Here is a 21513-nt window from a genome sequence, read left to right as displayed (position 1 = left end):
TTGGTTCCTCCACAGAGGGGCCACAAGGATGACCTGATTCATCTGATGACCAGAGGGACCAGAGTGATCAGGGTAAAAGCATAGAGGAGGAGACTGGGTCAGTCGTGGGCCAGTCCATCCTTGATTTTTTAAAAATAAATTGGGCAATGAAAGTTGTCTTTGGAGGCGAAGAGGTCAACCTCTGCCCTCCCAAAGCTGTCCCAAATCTTCTGAACAGTCTGGCGGTGAAGGCTCCATCCCTCTTTTTTTCAGAATGCCCTTACTAGCGCTGCTCTTAATTATAGTACATAACCTCATATTACTGTGTTCAACACCCATTTTGACACTCCAGGGATGGCCTGGCAGGCCTTGGCTCATGTGGCCAAGGGTTGTATTGGTGTGTTTTATTGAATCTGCTATAAGAGCTGCTAGGGGGCTATGTGGGGCTCTGTGAAGGGAATAAACACAATGCTTCAAGCACCCCTGGAACAGAATGGGGTGACAGGAAGCGGGGAGATGAGGCATTTTAGAGGGTTGTCTGGCCACAGCATGACTTAGCCTCCTCCTCACCCTGGATGAGGCATCAGGCTGATTTCTGACTCCCTGTAGCTTCGGCTGAGGCATGGGATGGTTTTATGGCAGTGTGGTTTTAGCGGGCTGGTGTGTTGCCACAGGCTTGGGGTGACTCGAGGCAGACGAAGAAGAGTGCTTGTGCAAAAAGTTTCACATGGCCTGGGACGACTTTTGTGCAGCACTTGAAGCGCTCTTTGAACCCATCTACAGCAGGGCCAAAGAGACCAGTGAGGTAGAAAGGTGAGTCAAGGAAGACATTTTTATCCCCGTCCTTGGTGAGAGCTTAAGAGGAGGGCGTGAGGAGCATATCCGTGAGCACAGAGAGGTCAGGCTTATATCCACACAATGTGGATATGTCATGTCAGTGAGTGTGGCTTCAGTGTGGGACTTCTCCAGGCATCACACTCACTCATCGTGCCATTCATCAGCAAGCACGGGGCCCTGCACAAGCCACAGCCACGGTGTGACATTTGAAACAACGTCACAAAATTTTCTCTAGAAATTTGCTCTTTTGGAAACCCCGCAAAAGCAGGTGGAATCTCGGCTGCTTGAGCTACTTCCTGGGTTTGTGACATCACAAACCCAGAAATGTATCTTTCTTTACTCCCAATATATGGCACTATAAGAGAGAAAAAAGCATCTAAAGGTTTTGTGTCTTATATCTACACCAATTTCTTTGATATGTATGGGAGTATGTATCATCTTCAACACTTAATTGGGAAAAAGATCTGGAATATACTTTTGAGCAAGATACTTGGGAACTCATCTGTGAAAGTGCTTTAACGTTTTAATTTAATGGTAGGCATAGATTATTGCAGTCCAATATTATATATAGAGTATATTATACACCTGAAAGATTACACAAGATAAGTGATTTGTATTCAGAATGTTGTCCTAGATGTAGAGGTGGATACATTATTGCATATGTTTTCGACATGTTCTGAATTTACATTTTATTGGAGAAATATAATACAAACTATTGACAAAATTGCTTATGTTAAGCTTCCATATGACCCAAGATGCAATATCAACCTAATCAAAGGAAGAATTTGCGTTTAGTTAAGAGTGCTCTGATAGCAGCAAATAAATGTGTAGCTACTCAATGGTAATCAGAAGAAACTGGTTTTAATGGTTTTAGTTTTTAATAACCCTGGAATGAACCACTTTTCTTCAATCTATAGGAGAAATATATATCATGATATATACAGTATTACCATGATAAAAAAATGGCTTGTGGAAACGTCTATCTGAATCAGAGCATGTGCTTCCTTCTGCAAAGGGGGAAATCAAGCTCAGCCGGCACTGGGTTCAAGGACATGATAATTGAGTTGTAAGAATTTGAGCTGAAAGGAGGGAAATTGACAGGTACAAGTGCTGTTCTCTGGATTAAATTGGCTTCATGGGTTTATGGGTCGGTTATGTCTATTGTAAAGATTCACATCATTTGCAAAACCATTTCTACACTACTGTATATTAGTACTGAAGGACACATTGCCTTTCATTTAGCTATTTTGCAATCAGTGTTTCACCACCCATTAAAAAATACTATAGTAATTTATAATAAATACTATAGTTTTTTTCAACCATACTATAGTAAATTACTTGAATTAATTTGTTGTGATAATTCTATAGTTGCTGTGGTAATCTAACAACTATAGTAATATAAACAATTTACTTTACCCGATACTGTTCGAAGTTTTCTACAACTATAGGGTATATTATAATACAATTTACTGTAGTCAAAACTAAAGTATACTACAGTATTTATTACAGTTTATCAGTTTGTTATAGTTAATAGTAAAGTAGGCTGTAGCATTCATTAAAGAGTGTTGCAATAACTATAATATATACAGCATAATACACTGTATATGGTGTTTCTGGTTAAAAAACACCATAGTGTTTACTATAAATTACTATAGTATTTTTTCATGTGGTTATAATAACTTGAAAAAATTAGATTTACATTGCAAAAAGGAATTACAAGCATTTCCTAGATAGCAACATTAAGTGCATAAAAGTCTATGAAGTTCTCAAAACCACGTTCTTATTTTAAGTGTTATTCAAAGTGCATTTAAAGGTAAAGTACAGGTGTAATACTTGTGTACTAAACCAGAACCCCTAGCAAAGAGAAGAGCCAATGGCTGACCTCTAAATGAGATCAAAGAAAATGTTATGGCATTAAAAATGACCCTCAACACACATTTCTGCTCTTATTGTGCACAGTTCAGTAGTGCATCATCTGTATAGTCCTTCAATAAATTTCAATAACTTAAGAAATATGAAAGTAAAACAGATCATGGACGGTCACATTGACTTCAGGGAGACGTTCAGCAGCATAATGAAGAAGGGCGTTAAGGGACAGAAGGGGAGAGACTGTCCAAACGAAGAGCAAAGCAAACATTAGCAGAGTCTCAGTGTAAACAGCCAGAGAGGAGTGTGTGAATGAGCAGAGAACAAAAACAAGAAACCGATCAATACGCCGCGCTCTGTGACAACACTTGAGCTGAGATGACTGTGGCGATGGAGAAATCTCCCCTTCATCTGTAAGCACTGATTCTGAAGGGCCTTCCAGGGCCACACCGAAGGCTGTTTGCGTGAATATGAACAAGTAAATCACATTCCACATTTCGTTCATAGCTGAGTACAGATGAGTACACGAGTGCACTAATACACTTGCCATTTCTTGCCAAGAGTTTTTGAGTCAAATTGTTATGTTTGAATAGATACACAGTGAGATACTTTACTTTTATTTGCATTTGCAATGTTTTTATTTGCTGTTGTCCATTTGAAGGTTTTAGGCTGTCAGTGAGAACCACCGAGCTAAAGCACATCACAGTCGGTTACTGAGACGAGCGTGCCGTTTGTCAAGATAATGAATGGATTGAATGTGATAGGTCTGTCACTTCTGAATTTATTACCCTGGTCCCTGGAACAGCCTTTAAATGAATCAAATCTGAGATCGGGGAAGTTATCAGACATCAACCGTACAAACGATGGAATAATGGGATTTTTTACATGCATGTATAATTTCAGAGGCATTAGTTATTGGAGACCATTTTCTTTCTTGTGGAACACTGATTTTATGACATTTCGCTCCCGTCATGTGATGTATTTTGGGAGATGATAATGTAGGGCCAGACTTGATTTTATCCATCAGGAAATGAGCAGAAGACTGGGCTTTAGTCAGGTGGCTGGAGGCGGTGCTTGATTTCATCCACAAATTCCTGATAATGCCTTTTTTTCCTCATTTAATATGTCAGATTATGCATATTGTTAGAAAAAAGGTTTCTGGTAAAAGCTGAAAGATATTTTCTTTCTTAAGTACAACACAATGCAAGGCATACTTCATAATACAGGTGCGACACCTGTGAAAAATAAATATGGAAAATTTAAAATGTCTATGTTTATGGGAATCAGTTAACTAGCCAGAGTGGCCATCACAGCTTCATTTAATGCATCCTGATGTTTTGAAGATCTATGGAAATGATGCTCAGTATGTCAGTGAAAGAGGGCTGTGATGGTTTGGAAACATGTTGTGCCGCTGGATGAGTTAACGCACTTGGCCCTGATGAACAGACTAATAAATAATTCAGCTCTTCAAGCCCGACTGAAGACCACAGCTGAACATTAATAGCTGTTTCGTTATTAAAAGTGCAGAAAGTGAACAGATCCTCTCAAATCACTGCTGTAGCCACTCACAGGATTATGGAGGCTGATTATAGGCTTAAATCTTACAGAGTAAAAATCTTCCCATTTTATGTCCCAAAAATCCATCTATGGTTCATTTATTTTTATGAACAAGTAGTCTGAGCTTCAGACAGATTGGAAACCAAAACTGTGTTTAAGTGTAGCGGGTGACTTCCAGGAGCACAGCTGTATATTTCACATTTTGTGACAGTGAAATAACCAGCACTTATTGGAGTCTACACACATTTTTGGACACAGTTTGTTCACATCCTAACATAAAAACAAAGCAAACACATCTCCTGTCAGAGATGGCAGCTGTTAGCCAGAATAAGCACAACCCGAATTTATGTACCAAAATAAAAAAAAAACTTCTGATCAGCTTTTTTGAGTTCTATAAATCATTTATGATGGGAATACATACATTATGAAAATCTTATGCTGTACAATATAATAATGTATGCTGTATGTGAGATTGTCATAATAATGTAACCTCACTCAAACTGCATAGTGTCATAACTCCTGATAAAATACCACTCAAGATAATCCACTCAAAATAGCATCAAGCTAAGGTACGAGCCAAAACAGAGTGATTCTGTGATTGACGTGTCAGCAGATGCGTCTGGGCTAGTTTCTGTGGTTCAGGTCTTACCCGGTGATCCTTCGCCAGGCGCCGGTGCTGCTGCAGGCTGCGTTTCCTCCTGGTTTTAGGGATTTCCCGCGGGTAGAAATGAAAAAGTCCCTCGCCTAAAGGAAGCTGAAATAAAACACACCTGTATTAGAAGAGCAGTTTGGCCTCCTAGGAAGTGTGGAATATGATTATGAAACCCAACAGAGGCATGTTTTCCCAAGTTTGACTGATAATGTTTTTAAAGGTCAAAAAATGGCTGAGTATCTGGCTATATGTCAGTATTTCATCCCAATGTTATTTCATAAACTTATGGGAACTCTTTAATGTACCAAAACACTCCTCAGCATGAAAATGTGAAGTGTTCCCAGAATAGTTGATTTTTTTTTTTTTTAAATTCAAGGAAAGAAGTGATTGTTAGTTCCCAGAATGCTTTGCGTATGGCTGGATATGGAGAGTAAATATTGAAATGAAGTGCTATTTTATCTTTTTGAGTGAGTGTTTTGTGTAATATTGTTATCATATTTTTATTTTTTAAGTTGATAGCACAACACATTTTTGACTGTGTAATATAAGATTAAAGCTAAGCATTTATGGGTCAAAATCTGCTTCTAATATCCCCAGAGATGATCATTTTGATGTGTATTATATGATCAACTGACACTGTTTGAATATTAGACAACAACATCATCTGCTCTACGAAACCTTGTCTTACACCAGCTAAATAACACATTGTATTCGAACTCCAAAAACATCAGTTCATATTTCTAAAGTTAATAAATCCCTAGATTAATCGAGCAGATATTGTACTACACTATATTCTTTAAAGTTACCTTAAAATACTGAAGTAGAAATAGTGCAGTCTGAGTGCAGAATATACCACAAATCAGATCATCATCTTACATCTGAATGTAAAATCAGCTCTGAATGACCATCACATATAAATCATATTTTGGGAGCTGTATTGTATTTTTCGTTATAACTAATTTTTAAATCGTAGATTAAACTATAATTGTAATTTCTATAAAGTTTTAGCTCTTTTAATTGACCTTTTGGTTTTATATAGGCTCTTTTTATGTATTCCTAATCATTCCTCTACTTCAGGAGGAAAATCCTTTTCTACGAGACTTGCCATGATACAGAAGGGAATAAAAGGCACTTGTAGTGAATTGTGATTGAGGGATTGAAGTCAAACAATGCGAGCGAAACGCTGCAGACTGTCCAGTACAGCTAACAGAGCTCAGTGTTTATAAAGGTGCATCTTAACTGAGCAGAGAAAGCAGAGAATTGCAAAATTCAAGAGGAGTGTATACTGGTTTAGACAGAGTGGTTGTGAATAAGGAGGACAAAATCCCTCTAAAAAAAAAAGAAAACCTTCCAATAAGCCATCTGCATGATAATGGGTCAGGTGTTCTTCCTAAGCTGTGTTCCGCTCCGGTGAGAGCTGCAGCAGACATGCTTTGACATGTGACGAGACCGATTTGTCAGGCTAATCAAGTCCTCTGTTCGGTGATAAATGCCCCTTCATGAGATGGAATAAATAAACACTGCCATGTCCGATGAAAGACTATCTGCTCATAACACTTGTGGACATGAAAACACATGTGTTTTTTTTTTTTTTTTGTATATTTCTATTGCACTCCAAACATGAAATTGTGATTCGTTTATGTTGACTTTTAAACTTGCACGTCCTAATACTAGCCTAATGTTTTCATAAATTATCTCTCAATCTCTAGTTACACACCAGTCAAATGATCTTAAAGCAACTACATTTTTATTGAAATCATAATTTGGAGCCAATCCTATGGATTCTTATGAAATCAAAATGTACAAAAATCCGACTGAATAAACTGGCACTTCTGTTTTCACGTGTATAATAATAATAATAATAATAATAATAATAATAATAATAATAAGGATTTTATTTGTTAGTGTTCTTATTCATCCCTGAATGATTTGGCAGTATTGAATTCTGTACTCTTTCCTTTAAGATTTCTCTGGAAAGCCTAATTATCCATATGAACATTAAACATATAAATAGTTATAAATTGATGTTCTGTAACATTAGAGCAATTTTAATCGCCAGGCTTTCAACTTCAGAGCTTACATTTTGCTGAATGACCGCAGCACATCATTCCAGAGGAATATTTTTTTATTTTTTTTATTTATTTATTTTATTTTTTTTGTCCACAAGAGAACACCTTGTACTCAGAGTTTCATGAGTGATTGCATAATTATAAATGTCTCAAAACAAACATGCATGCATCAGAGTGGCACAGTCTTCTGTGTATACTGCTGTACCTTCCTTGCGCTCCCAAAGCCGTGCTCCAGGGCAAGTTGATGAGCATCTTCGTTCGTCCCCTCGTGCAGCTGGACCAGAAAATGATCGCTGAAGATGAGCTCCTCGTCCGCTGCAGCTGTGAGCATCAGAGCAGGGAGCAGGAGGAGAGCCAGCGCTGTCCCATCTCGACAGGATCCCAGCATCGTGCCGTCTTCACCGCGCTGTTAGAGAGTGAACGCTGTCGAACGCAGAGGAACGCTGGAGCTCTTCAGCGGGACTCGTCAGGACGCATCTCTCAGTCATCGGGGGACCGTGCTTGTGTGTGGGACCCTATCTGCATGTTCTGCCTCCCTTTAATCTATAATTCAACGGCTCGTTTGCATGTGACGTTCCACGGAGAGATGCCCAATAAGCTGAAGCGGGTGTGGCTCATCGCCTCTCTCCCTCCCTCGGTAGTGTGCATGAAGTAGTGTAGCCTACTTCAGCACCCTGGAGAATTCCTCCATCCTCTCTGGTTGTAGTTTACCTGGCTCGGATGCGCTCGATTATTTCGACTTGTTCCTCAATTTGTAAACGAGGCTTCAAAATAAATGCTCGTATTTTTGTTAAAGCGCTCATATCACAGTAGCCTACAAAAGTAGTGTTTCCAGAATGACGCAATTGTAGTTATGGATTTTTCCCAATACAATTTGCTGCGTTAGTCTATGAACATCATTTGCAACTACACACTTAAAGTAGCTCCAGTCCAAACCTTCCATTCAGAAAATATGCTACTTTTCAAACCACCCAGTTCTAATAATAATAATAATAATAATAATAATAATAATAATGATGATGATGATCATTTAAGCTTTTTTTTTTGCTATATGTTAATGTTAGAAAATGAAATTTTACCATTTATCAAACACTTTTGATATCTGAACCATCTGAAACCGTGAAGTTTGAAAAGCTAACATCCAACTAAAATGTAAAAAAAAAAAAAAAACATTCCAAGAATAGTGTAATGATCGCTTGCTAACATTTTGCTAACTTTATTGAAGACCATATATGACGTTGAGCAAACATTTTAGAAGAAAGTTTGTTCTTAGCTTTGAAAACATTTGCCAGAGCGTCTGTTTACCATGATAGCCTAAATGAATGAGGACGTTTGTAGCTGCAAAAAGAAAAACAAATAATAATTAAATAATAATTAATAATTATATTTTTTAAAGGGGTCATGAACTGCATTTTTATTTTACTAATATTATTATTATTATTATTATTATTATTATTATTATTATTATTATTATTATTATTATTAATGTTTTCTGAGGTCCACTGATAAAGTTTTAACATAACATCAGGCTATTTTTATCCTCTTTTGACCTGTTGCTTTTATAGATCGGAAGTAAACGCCCACTGCTATGATTGAATCAGTGGGCGGGGCTAAAGAAGCAGCGTTGATTTTCTTCAGCAGATGCAGTCTTTCGTCGCACTATGACTTCATAAGCTAGATAACAATAAAAACTCAGTAGAAAGTTTTGAGTTCTGAAACTGACAGAATGTTTTTTTTAAACTGTTATATGTCAGAAAATCGATTAATTACTCCTTTAAAGTACTCTGAAGCCACGTGATTTTGTTAATCTTGCCTACTAATTAAGCTCTCGGATCAATTTGCTTTTGTAGCCTAGACAAGGACATCTAATGTCACTGGATCTCATGTGTCTTCTGAAGATGTGCCATATTTGATCAGAGGGTAACAGACATCCCACCTCTGCTAGAGATTCCAGGACTCTCTCACATATTGTATGCAATATCCTGTAAATCGAGCGTGTGAGAGAGAATCCCTTTTCGTACCTGGTTTTAAGATGATAACAAATCTTAAACCAAGACACATTAGTGGTTTTTCAAATGTGTCTCCTGTGACCGCTTGCGTTTAGTTTCCTATTATTTCGTCAGACTACACCACAGGGGGTTGTTTGTGCATCTATTTCATCTCCTAAAATCATTTCCGCAGAGTGGGATGTCGGTAAAATAATGTGTAGAGTACAGATTCCGTTGCGAGCTGGATTAGTGTGTAACCACTGCATATCCTTACAAACTGAGGGACTAGTATAGATCTAGTCAGGAAATTCAACTACTAATTCAGTATTAGCTGAACATATACTATATATCAAGTAAGTGTGCCATTACCAGGCACTTTGTAATGAGTGATAGTGTGCATCCTTACTGTCACACTCCAGTGCTTTTCTAATGTGTATTTAACGACTGTCTCAAAACCTAGTCTGAAGCCTATGGAGGTGTAGGCAGAAGAAATAATAATAAGAAAAGATATATATATGTGGCATTAATTCCAAACAGTGGCATTAATAACTGTCTGTTAAAATCAATCTGTCTTCATAAATGTATTTTGGGCAGGGGAGTGAGTTATTAGCCTACATTTTGATAAAAGATTTCCAAGAAGCATGTGTTTTCTTTGGAATGATGTGCACAGATGAATTATGAATAATTACTAGGAACGTGTTCATGTTGACATAATGCCTATATGCTGGTTTGTCTTCTTTGTTACCAGCAAATACAGACACTCATTCATTCAGAGCAAATGAAGGCAGTGAGCGTCCAAACATCCATCATCCTCGTTGACTGACTCCACCGTCATTTATTCAGCGCCGATGGCCATAACTAACACCGATTAGAAGCCAAACCCGAGGTCAGGGAGGGATGTGTGTACAAACAGATGTCGTCTGCTGCTCATCTGAACACTTCTGTGTGCATGCGATCAGACTGTGCTGTCAGAGAGGACTCGTCCATGTGGGCTGCATGTGATTTCAGAAGTCACTCTCTATTGGGGTTTCTATTCTGTGACCTTTTGTGTCTGTGGCTGTGAATGGGCTCTCATGTGAAGATCAGCATGTGTTCGGCCTCGTGCAGGAGGACGACTGTCGAGCAGAAGCTCTGTGATGAGGTAATGATGACGCTATTGCCTTTATTTGTTCTCAATATTTTCACTATTTGTCCAGACAGACAATTTGAGTGTTTGTTGTTGTTGTCGTTTGTAGCTGTGACGGTTGGGTTTAGGAAAAACACAAGGAGAGGGTAGGATCCAATAGCAAGGTATGGGTTTTATTAACAGAAGGGTAAATACAAAATAAACAGTCTTGAGAGACAAACAAAACCAAAAAGGGAACCGGATGAAAACGGGAACTCGGAGGAATGAGAAGGTAGGGGAAGTCTCGGGAGACAAGCACCACTCACACATAGGGTAAGGACTCCATACAGACAACAGAGAAGGACAGCAATATATAGGGAGACTAATGAGAAAGGATTGTCAGCACCTCTGCGATTTAATTGGAGTGCAATTACTGTGAAGACAGGACCAGACTAGAGGAATTAAAGTGCCTATGGTGAAGTGCCTAAGGAGAAGTGAGCTCACTAGGGAACACCCAGGAAAACAGAGACTGACAGCGTGACAGTAGCGATCTCAATTAATCATTTTATATTCAATTCATTTTATAATCAATTCATATATGTATATATATATTGATAAATTATCCTAAAGATAGCATGTATGAACATCAACAATGCTTAACAGAAATATTCAATTAGCATTAAGTATTCACTGGTCATGAATTTGCATTTTTCACATTTAAAATGTAAAAACAATTCTGGGCAATTAGTAACAAAATTGGGCAATTTTCTGACCAATTTCTGAGTTTGGTGGAGGACTCACAGAACCCCTTACTAAAGGCCACTCACTTGGGGAACCATGAAATTGCTAATCAGGAACAAGAGAAATAAGACTTTGTCAAGCTTGCACATTAGGAGCAAGGAAAGCTTTGCCTCTTAATATTGATTTAATTTGAATGACCTCAGATTAATTAAAATGCCACATGGAATATCAAAAATGTAATTAAAATTTGTAAAAAAAATAAATAAATAAATAAAATAAACACTTTTCTTTACAAATACACAAATTTTAGCAGAAATTTTAGACAAGGTGCACAATCAGAGCTAATTTTTTCACAGATGAATAGTTTTAGCTTTCAGTGTCAAATAGTATCTACTCATGCTTATATAACACAAAGATGGGACATTGTTTTGATGCAGTGCAATCTTTTTTGTGACTTTATTGTCTCAGAATAAACATATGTGTTGTGCATAAATGTGAAAGTGGTCCCATACCTGCCCGTTCATTGATTGTTCAGTGCATGAGGAGTCTTTCTGCTAATGATCCCATCTCACTCACATTCTCACTGCACAGACAGCTCCAGATCATTACTGCTGCTTCAGATATTATGCAGGTAAATCATGCATGTGTCCTCACATTACAACAACAGTAGGAACTGCGACTGTAAATCACTCTGTAATCTAGAACATATCCTCACACACCTGCAATTTACAGCAGAGAGAGAATCATCTGCGCTGTTTGAGCTCCTCTGTCTTTGTTTATGGAAAGTCAAAAATAATGAATTCTGTTTGATAATCCATCAGCATGAGAACTAAAAAAAAAAGCATGCATATTTAATTAATCATAGTAATAAAATAATTAATAATTAAATAATACTATTTCATTAAAGGAATAGTTCTGCAAGTCAGGGGTAGTTTACTTCATCTCTGCATCTGATACACTGGCTGAAAAAACACCAGTTTATTAATATATTACAATATCTGCTTGCTATTTTTCCCCATCACATAGTCATTGCTTTAGCTGATCGTTTGCAGCAAGCTTTAGTTGAGCGTGCATTGGCTATATATTAAAGCCTCATTATGGTTTAGTTCCCCACTCCCAGTAAATTCCTAATTAAGTTAATATACATGTGCAATTAAGTCCCTGTTTAGCTGACTACTAGAATCTTTAATCGGGGGCAGTACTAGACTAGTCACTAAATATAAACAATATTGCCATGCATGAACAAAGATTACAACTTCTTAATCACCCATATCTTATTCTTTTGATTTCTGGTTGATATTGACATGGCGCTGACAGTGGAAAGCCTGAGAAAGTTACAAACAGCTGCAGGAATCAGTCGTGATCTCCAGAAACTCTGACAGATCTGGATCTGAAGCAGAAGAGCACTGATCTTTCACTCTATCAGACTCATTCACCTGCTCACTCTGACCTTCTGAACATAACAACATATTGATCTGATGTTTCACTGAGCAGTCTTCGTCCTACAGAGCCTAGTATCTTCACTTTTATATAATCTTTCCTCAGCAAAGACGCCCAATGTCAGATGTACAGCAAATATGCCAAACAGCATCTAAATAAAAACGTGTGAAAGCATTATCACTGTGTGTTACCTGGGAAACAATCAGGAATTTAACATTTCTCCTTCTTTCTTTGACTCTGAATGGTAGATCAAGTGAGAGGTGTCTGATCTCTGTGAACACACTGATGGCAGGTCTGTGTGCACCTTCACTATCTTTGAGTCTTGGGTCTCTCACAATTTCTTGTTCATTCACCTTTTTTTTTTCTTTTTTGACCTGTCAAAATTTGAGGTCAGTCTGAGCTGAGTCATCTCATATCTAATAAAAATAATAATTATAATAATGAAAAAAAACATAACACTTTAGAATCGGGACTACCTATTCACTATTAACTACCACTTTTCTCTCAATACATTCCTGATTTGCTGCTTATTAATAGTTAGTAAGTTAGTTGTTAAGTTTAGGCATTGGGTAGGATTAGCAATGTAGAACAAGGTCATGTAGAATAAGGCATTACTATGTGCTTAATTAGTACTAATAAATTTCTAATATTCTAGTAATATGCATGATAATAAGCAATTGGTTAAGAGACCCTAATATAAAGTGTAAAAAAAAAAAAAAAAAAAAAACACTTCCGATTGTGATTGTGAAAACACTGAATGATTGTGCAAGCATGCCAAAGTTTTGGATATTACAGTGTTATTACCATGTTATCACTACACCTTGTTTTATTAATTAAGATTCAAGAAATCCTTTTTTTTTATTGACATTTGAAATTTATATGAACATGAGAATTAGTAACAGGATTTTACTCTTTGAACTTATATCTTATGACTGCTTGAAAAAAAGTCACATTTATTAAACCAGCGTTTTATATATATATATATATATATATATATATATATATATATATATATATATATATATATATATATATATATATATATATAAATTACTGCCAAATATTATATAATAAAAATATATTTGTTTTATCTGCACAAACTCATAAACATTCATGTGTCACATGTGCTGGAACGATGAAGGGGGTAGCTAAATAGTTCTTTTAATGATTCACAGGAGAAAGAGGGCTAAACACAAATCCAAATAAACTTAATCAACTTCAATAGTGGACAAAGGAATAATGGAGAGAACAGACTTTTAAACACTGGGAATGTAATCAATGGGAAATAAAAATTAATTAACTAAACAAGAAAAGGAACATGACCAAATAAGGAAACTCAGAAAGAACCAGGCGGCAAGGAAGTTGACCGGAAGTCGGCCGCGTGCCGCCATTTTGTAGCAGAACTTCATTTGCGTTAGCATTCCCATTGACTCCCATTCATTTTGGCATCACTTTGACAGTGAATAATTTTACATCTGAGGCATTTAAAGACTCCGTTTATCCATTATTTATTTCTAAAGATACACAACAATGTATAAAGGGCTCCATTACCTTATATGTTACATTATGGCCCCGTAGAAACAGTTTTTGTAAAAAACAGGCTAACGATTGCGTCATAACCACTCGACATAACCAATTGAGTTCCAATGGGGTCGATGTGTCCATTACTTTAACTGTCTATGGAAAGAACAGAAATCCATAACTGTGACATCATGGTACAAACGAGAACGAATGTTTCACGCTGCAGTGATTCATCAGTAGGTGGCAGTAAAAACAGGGTGAGAAAAAATTCTCTACTTGTCTGTCTGTAGTATTTTATTTTATTTAATTGCATATTCATGTTTACCATCAAAATTCAGTGCTAAAAGTATTTGTGAGATATGGGAAATGCAGTACAAAAGTGTTTTTGAGATTACTCTAACCAAAAAAAAAAAAAGAAGAAGAAGCTAGAAGTGGCGTGCGGGGTGGTGGATGGTGATAGTAGTAACAATGTACTTTTTTTTCTTTCTTTGTTTGTTTCATATAATGCAAAAAAAGAAAAAAAAAAAAAAAAATACAGAGATACTTACAGAAATATATAAAAATGAAACAAATGATTATTTGGTCCTAACCCATTTCTTGTTCTAGTACTAAACATGTTTTTCTAAATGTTCTATGTAGCTCTTCCAGGTCAAACTTAATGGAGCTAAAGAAGATCCAATCATTCCTTATTCTTGAAAATCTGGAAAGCTGAGTATAATCATGCACTTATTCTGTTAATCCACCCCACAGTTAACATGGTCAAACAGCACCTTATGTCTTTTCTAACAGCACAGCCGCCATTCAGCGTTGTGTGACTCTTCTGGGTTTGGTACCTGGAGCATATCATCTCCAGAAGACTGCAGAAGACACCTGTTCCACTGAATCTGTGGCGGCAGACGTGACTGACGATTTGTCATGTGACACAACACTGGCTGAGGTAGATTAAATTAAATCCATCCGTCTCGCTTCCCTCTCTCAGGAAACTAAATTGTCCTGCCACTGTTCCAGAGCTATTTATATGTTTGCGCACCAGGTCATGAATCGAATGACAGATGAGTCTCTCGCATTGCTAAGTCAGTGATTTGCTGCGTGTTTAGGACCACTGATTTACGCTTCCATCACATTCTGTGTTATTTGGGTGTGAGGACACTCTCACATCTCTAAAATATATCACCACTGGCTGGACTGAATAAACAACATTAAAGTTCAGCTCAATGTTAGTTATTTATGTCCGTGGCCATTTCTCTCACACTTCTTAAAAACCTATTTCCTTATTTTCTTATAAATTCAGCACCATTATTCTAACTAATTTTGAATTGATGTAGCGAAAAAGAAATACTGTGGTTCATTTAAATAAGTAGTATTAGGTTGTGTGTCCACCAAAGTATTTTTTCCTCGTCCCTGAGAGTTGAAAATCATCAGCATCAGTGTCACTGTTTACCGAGCCACCCAATCACATCCACCCAATCACATCCACCCAGTCACATCCACCCAGTCACAGAAACCCAGTCACAGCCATCCAATCACATCCACCCAGTCACAGAAACCCAGTCACAGCCACCCAATCACATCCACTCAGTCACAGACACCCAGTCACAGCCATCCAATCACATCCACCCAGTCACAGCCACCCAGTCACAGCCATCCAATCACAGCCACCCAGTCACATCCACCCAGTCACACACACCCAGTCACATCCACCCAATCACAGCCACCCAATCACAGCCACCCAATCACAGCCACCCAGTCACATCCACCCAGTCACAGACACCCAGTCACAGCCATCCAATCACATCCACCCATTCACAGCCATCCAATCACAGCCACCCAATCACAGCCACCCAGTCACATCCACCCAGTCACATCCACCCAGTCACAGACACCCAGTCACAGCCATCCAATCACATCCACCCAGTCACAGCCACCCAGTCACAGCCATCCAATCACATCCACCCAGTCACAGCCACCCAGTCACAGCCATCCAATCAAATCCACCCAGTCACAGCCACCCAGTCACAGCCATCCAATCACAGCCACCCAGTCACAGCCATCCAATCACATCCACCCAGTCACAGCCATCCAATCACATCCACCCAATCACATCCACCCAATCACAGCCACCCAATCACAGCCACCTAGTCACAGCCACACAGTCACAGACACCCAGTCACAGCCATCCAATCACATCCACCCAGTCACATAAACCCAGTCACAGCCACCCAATCACATCCACCCAGTCACAGACACCCAGTCACAGCCATCCAATCACAGCCACCTAGTCACAGCCACCCAGTCACAGACACCCAGTCACAGCCATCCAATCACATCCACCCAGTCACATAAACCCAGTCACAGCCACCCAATCACATCCACCCAGTCACAGACACCCAGTCACAGCCATCCAATCACATCCACCCAGTCACAGCCACCCAGTCACAGCCATCCAATCACATCCACCCAGTCACAGCCACCCAGTCACAGCCATCCAATCACAGCCACCCAGTCACAGCCATCCAATCACATCCACCCAGTCACAGCCATCCAATCACATCCACCCAATCACATCCACCCAATCACAGCCACCCAATCACAGCCACCTAGTCACAGCCACCCAATCACATCCACCCAATCACAGCCACCCAATCACAGCCACCTAGTCACAGCCACCCAGTCACAGACACCCAGTCACAGCCATCCAATCACATCCACCCAGTCACATAAACCCAGTCACAGCCACCCAATCACATCCACCCAGTCACAGACACCCAGTCACAGCCACCCAGTCACAGACACCCAGTCACAGCCATCCAATCACATCCACCCAGTCACAGCCACCCAGTCACAGCCATCCAATCACATCCACCCAGTCACAGCCACCCAGTCACAGCCATCCAATCACAGCCACCCAGTCACAGCCATCCAATCACATCCACCCAGTCACAGCCATCCAATCACATCCACCCAATCACATCCACCCAATCACATCCACCCAATCACAGCCACCCAATCACAGCCACCCAGTCACAGCCATCCAATCACATCCACCCAGTCACAGACACCCAGTCACAGCCACCCAATCACATCCACCCAGTCACAGCCATCCAATCACATCCACCCAGTCACAGCCATCCAATCACATCCACCCAATCACATCCACCCAATCACATCCACCCAATCACAGCCACCCAGTCACAGCCACCCAGTCACAGCCATCCAATCACATCCACCCAGTCACAGCCACCCAGTCACAGCCATCCAATCACAGCCACCCAGTCAAAGCCATCCAATCACATCCACCCAGTCACAGCCATCCAATCACATCCACCCAATCACATCCACCCAATCACATCCACCCAATCACAGCCACCCAATCACAGCCACCCAGTCACAGCCATCCAATCACATCCACCCAGTCACAGACACCCAGTCACAGCCACCCAATCACAGCCATCCAATCACAGCCATCTGTGTTAATATAAAATATTTATTTCATGTTAAGTATGCTACAAATACATTTACATATTTATGTACTTAATAAAAAAAATACCCTGCAATTGTACATTTAGTACACTAAACTGGTATACTTCAAGTCCATCTGCAGCAACTAATTTTCTACTTAATGCACATTAATTGTGTGGAAGTAGTGCTGAAGTCCAACTAAAGATATGCTGAAGTGGATTTATTGCAGTTTATTTCAGGTACACATTTAAAAAGTGATATTATTCAAAGATGATACAATCATCATCAATAGTGACATTAAAACACAATTTTATTTTTAACTGTGAACAAGTAGTGATCCAAATAAAGCTGAATTACACTTTGTTTTATAATAGTAGGTCTCAATTGATATTTCAGTAAACATGTTAATATGGTATATTTGAACTACTTAACATAAAATAAATTGTATTTTATCCTTTTTTTCTAGATGCTGTCTCCAAAGTTCTCTCAAGCACAAACAGCAAGGTGCTTTCATTTAAACACATCCCACTTTAGAAGTCTAGAAATGTTCTGCTGCACACATGGCCTTAAAATTGAAATAAACACAAATACTGTTAGTGTTTTCTTGTTGTTGTTTTTTACTTGTTTACTTGTATATTTCAGTTAATTAGTTTGATAAACTAATTTAAATAAATATAGTTTTATACAAGAAAGAAAGAAAGAAAGAAAGAAAAGGAAAAATTCCAAGAAAACAGCCCCAATTGTTTTTCTTGGCATAGCTCTGTGTGTGAATTTAGGATAATTGATGAAAAGGAAACAGGAACCGTGAGTAATTAATAATCAGACTAATTCCCAGCATGCACTTGTTTTCTTTAGCACTTGTGGCTCTAAAGAATGAACTGCTGATGGACAAAGAGGGACGTGTGTGATTCAGAGTCAGCTGGAGTTTCACAGGAAACAATATTTTAGGGAAAAAAGTTATACTAATCAAAGAACATTGTTTTGAAAAACAAGGCAATCAGAATAAAGCTTTTTAAAACGACCAAGATTATAAAAAAGGTAGATTGGGGAGAAAGGGAGATAGATCCTAGACACATTGTTGCCTTTGGCCCCTTTAATTGTTTCAGTAATTCCTTCATTTAGGTTTTGAGTTTGCGTCAGAGCAGTGCTGCAGCACGGCTGGATCGACTCAAAGGCGAAGCTTCCTTCCAGCTCCATCTGTGTTGTACATGGTGAAAATGACTCCTTTAAAAGTAGATGATTTGTGAGCACAGGGACAGGCTCACTCCGTCAAGATCAAGATGACATCTGAAATTATGCTCCAGGAAAATAATCTCATGCAGCAGTCAGATTAAAACAGGACAAAACAGGACTGTAATATCCTGTTAGGTGCACGATAAGATGCTTGCCAAAATTACAGCACCTTCATATAAAAGCACCCAAGGCTCCACGCACATGCTGCAGAACCATTTCAGTAAATCCAGTTTAATCATGTGTACAGTGATGCAGTCACAAACAAAGTCTATGGGCCAAGGCATTTCAGAAACACTGCTAAAATATATGTTAATCAACTGAAGTAAAAAAAAAAAAAAAAAAAAAAAAAAAAAGGATTTTATAAGTTGTGGGTAAAACAGAAAAAATCAAAAAAAGATTATTGGGCTGGGTATTACAAGAAAATACTATTTCAGTATTTATACTTCAAAATTAATCCATTGTGTTACTTGCAAACAAGACTGTGAACTAATGCTCAGGTTAATGAGACAAATCAAATACAACTCAGAAATCTGACCTGTGGTTTGGGTCAGAGCCAGTGATGATCATCTTCACTGCAGCACTACAAATCACCAGAGCACACCTGTGTGTGTGTGTGTGTGTGTGTGTGTGTGTGTGTGTGTGTGTTTGTAAGGGGCTGATGTTCTTTTCCACCTCCACATTACATTAGCAGAAACGGTAATGGTACCTCACTGTTCTCTGTCTGCTCGCGGTACTCACGCTATCACAGAGGCAACACCTGAGCAGCACAAGAACACACTCCATTAGAAAAGCAAACAGGGTCTTTACAGACAACCAAAGGTGCAAAGCTTAAGTAGGTTTCCACTTTTCCCCTGCGCTGTACACAGACTCTGATGTTTGTTCAGTCGCCACTGATAAGCCTGTTTGTGAAACAATGGACAAAATGAACTGAACCAGAAATGGAAAGCATGCTAAAGTTATAACACAATAATATTTACAAGCACATTTGCAGCACCGATCATGTAAACACCATTTCCGAAGATGCTCTGGATGATTGTCAATTCATGCTGGATAACATGATCATCGGGTTTTGAGCAAACCTGTGGAGTCCATGCCGGCTTGACATTCAGGCCTGCAGCTCTGTGAAGAAGCAACAGTGACACTGAGGCTTGCTAACAGCACAAGCTCTTAGCAGAGAGGTGTGAGGCAGTAAAACAAGCCCTGTCAGATTAAAACATCTCTACATGGAGCGATGATGTCCCTGTTCGACCCCAGTCATGTTCATGTAGCATACATGTGCTACTATGCAGAGTTTAGCAAATGTAAAAGGTCGTTCATATATGCAGATTCATGCTTTGCATGATTTATATACTATATATATGAAAGAAATTTTTAGTTGCATGTTCTTCATGTCCTTGTGCCATTCTTTTCTTTTATGTAGGCTTTTAGTTTGTGGACTGTTCAGCTGCTGTTATATGTTGCTTTTGTGTCCAGTTTAGCTCCTTATGTTCTTTTATATCTATAGCCCTTGGTTTCTTCAGTCCTTGGTTTCTTTCTACATTTAAATGGACTGCCTCATGTTTGCTTTCCTCTTGTCTCTAAGATTCCTCATGCTGTGGTTTTGTTTGAAGTTTAATAATAATAAAAAAAAGATCTACAAGGTTACAAAGCTCCAAGTCCACTTCGGAGGAAGGTCCTCGATTTATCAGAAAACACTTTTTCAAGAACTACAACAAATGACTTGTTTGGACTACAGTATATTTATTATGGATATTGTGATGTCACAATGCCACGTGAAAAAAAAAGGGGGGATGGGACTAATTAAGATGTGTTAGGAAGGTTACTTTGGAAATGTAATAAGTTACAGATTAAAAGTAACCCAATTTAAAATGTAATAGTAGTGTAACTTTTTTAATTACTTTAATAAAGTAATGTAGCTAATTACTTTTGAGTACTTTTTGATTACTTTTCTAAATTCCTAATGAATGTTTATTTTTAACTGTTAATCATTTTCAAACATTCACACAATGCAGGTTTAACCTTAAAGTAGTGCTCAACACTGTCCGACTTTCACAATCCTTGATCAACTGAATTCAGATGATCACCTCTGAACACATCCACCACACAATCAGACTTTAGTACTGCCTTTTACTTAGAGATTGATCTGAAGTTCAAAGCATAACTACAGGAAAAACTGCATCTAACAATGGTTTGGGGAAAAAATTGTTAATAAAAGCATATACATCAACTCAAATACGGTTATCTAATAAGCATGTGTCCTATTTTGTGTACTAAACTCCTGAAACATTGGTGTTTTTTGTATACGATGTTATGATAGTTTCTCAGAATAAGTAAAATGCTCATGAAGTGACTCACAGCAGTTCTAGAGATTATGTTTGTATTCATGTGCTCATATATTGAGGCGGCAGAGGCTGAAAACACTGCGAGCTTCAGTAGGCCTATGTGTAGTAAATGAAACCACACGTCTGTGCCATTCATTTCCACGAGGGGCGGACTGAAAAAAAAAAAAAAAAGATTAGGCTGGGAAATCTCACACTCATACACCCACAAGACACATGGACAATCCTATTTTGTGTGTGGACCTGACATAATAAAGATTTAACTCCTTAGGTTGGGGACATGCTAAATAATTAAGTTCTCTCTCCTGAACTGCACCTTCACTTTCATTATCCATCTCTCTCATTACTTTATTTGATTTTTACCATGTTTTGTAAGTGCATTTTTGTTTTTTTTTGGCAAATCAATTAACACTTGTATTTATTTTTACTACAAATTCCATGGTTAAACCATGGTTAGAGCAATACCATAGGCTACATTAATTTTCCTAAGGGTTGTGTTTTTGTCTGCACTAGCTCCCCCTAAACCAATGATAAAATATGATTATTTGTCTTCTAAATTACTACTGTAACATGACAATAGATAATAATGATGTCATTTATACAGTATTTTGAGTGATTGTGTGCAATGTGCTGCTGCTGCTTGACTAAGTAAACAAAGACAAAACTACAATAGCATCTTCAATACCATATAACATCAATACCGACCTGCACTTGAAACCCTGAACAG

The 21513-nt window shown here is 38.4% G+C and overlaps 1 protein-coding gene across 1 annotated transcript in view; it reads right to left on the bottom strand.

The window, feature by feature from the left end:
- Positions 1–7678, bottom strand: part of LOC113057406 (neuroendocrine convertase 2) — a 65791-nt gene extending 58113 nt beyond the window's left edge. The window contains exons 1-2 of the mRNA XM_026224785.1: positions 7166–7678; positions 4889–4993 (exon numbers count right to left, since the gene is read on the bottom strand). Coding sequence (XP_026080570.1) covers positions 4889–4993; positions 7166–7348 — 288 coding nt within the window. The 5' untranslated portion in view covers positions 7349–7678. The remainder of the gene's footprint in view (positions 1–4888; positions 4994–7165) is intronic.
- Positions 7679–21513: the final 13835 nt, after the last annotated feature.

This window comes from Carassius auratus, chromosome 38 (genome assembly GCF_003368295.1).
Source record: "Carassius auratus strain Wakin chromosome 38, ASM336829v1, whole genome shotgun sequence".
In the NCBI taxonomy this organism is placed as follows: domain Eukaryota; kingdom Metazoa; phylum Chordata; class Actinopteri; order Cypriniformes; family Cyprinidae; genus Carassius; species Carassius auratus.
This window is presented reverse-complemented; position numbering and strand designations above follow the sequence as displayed.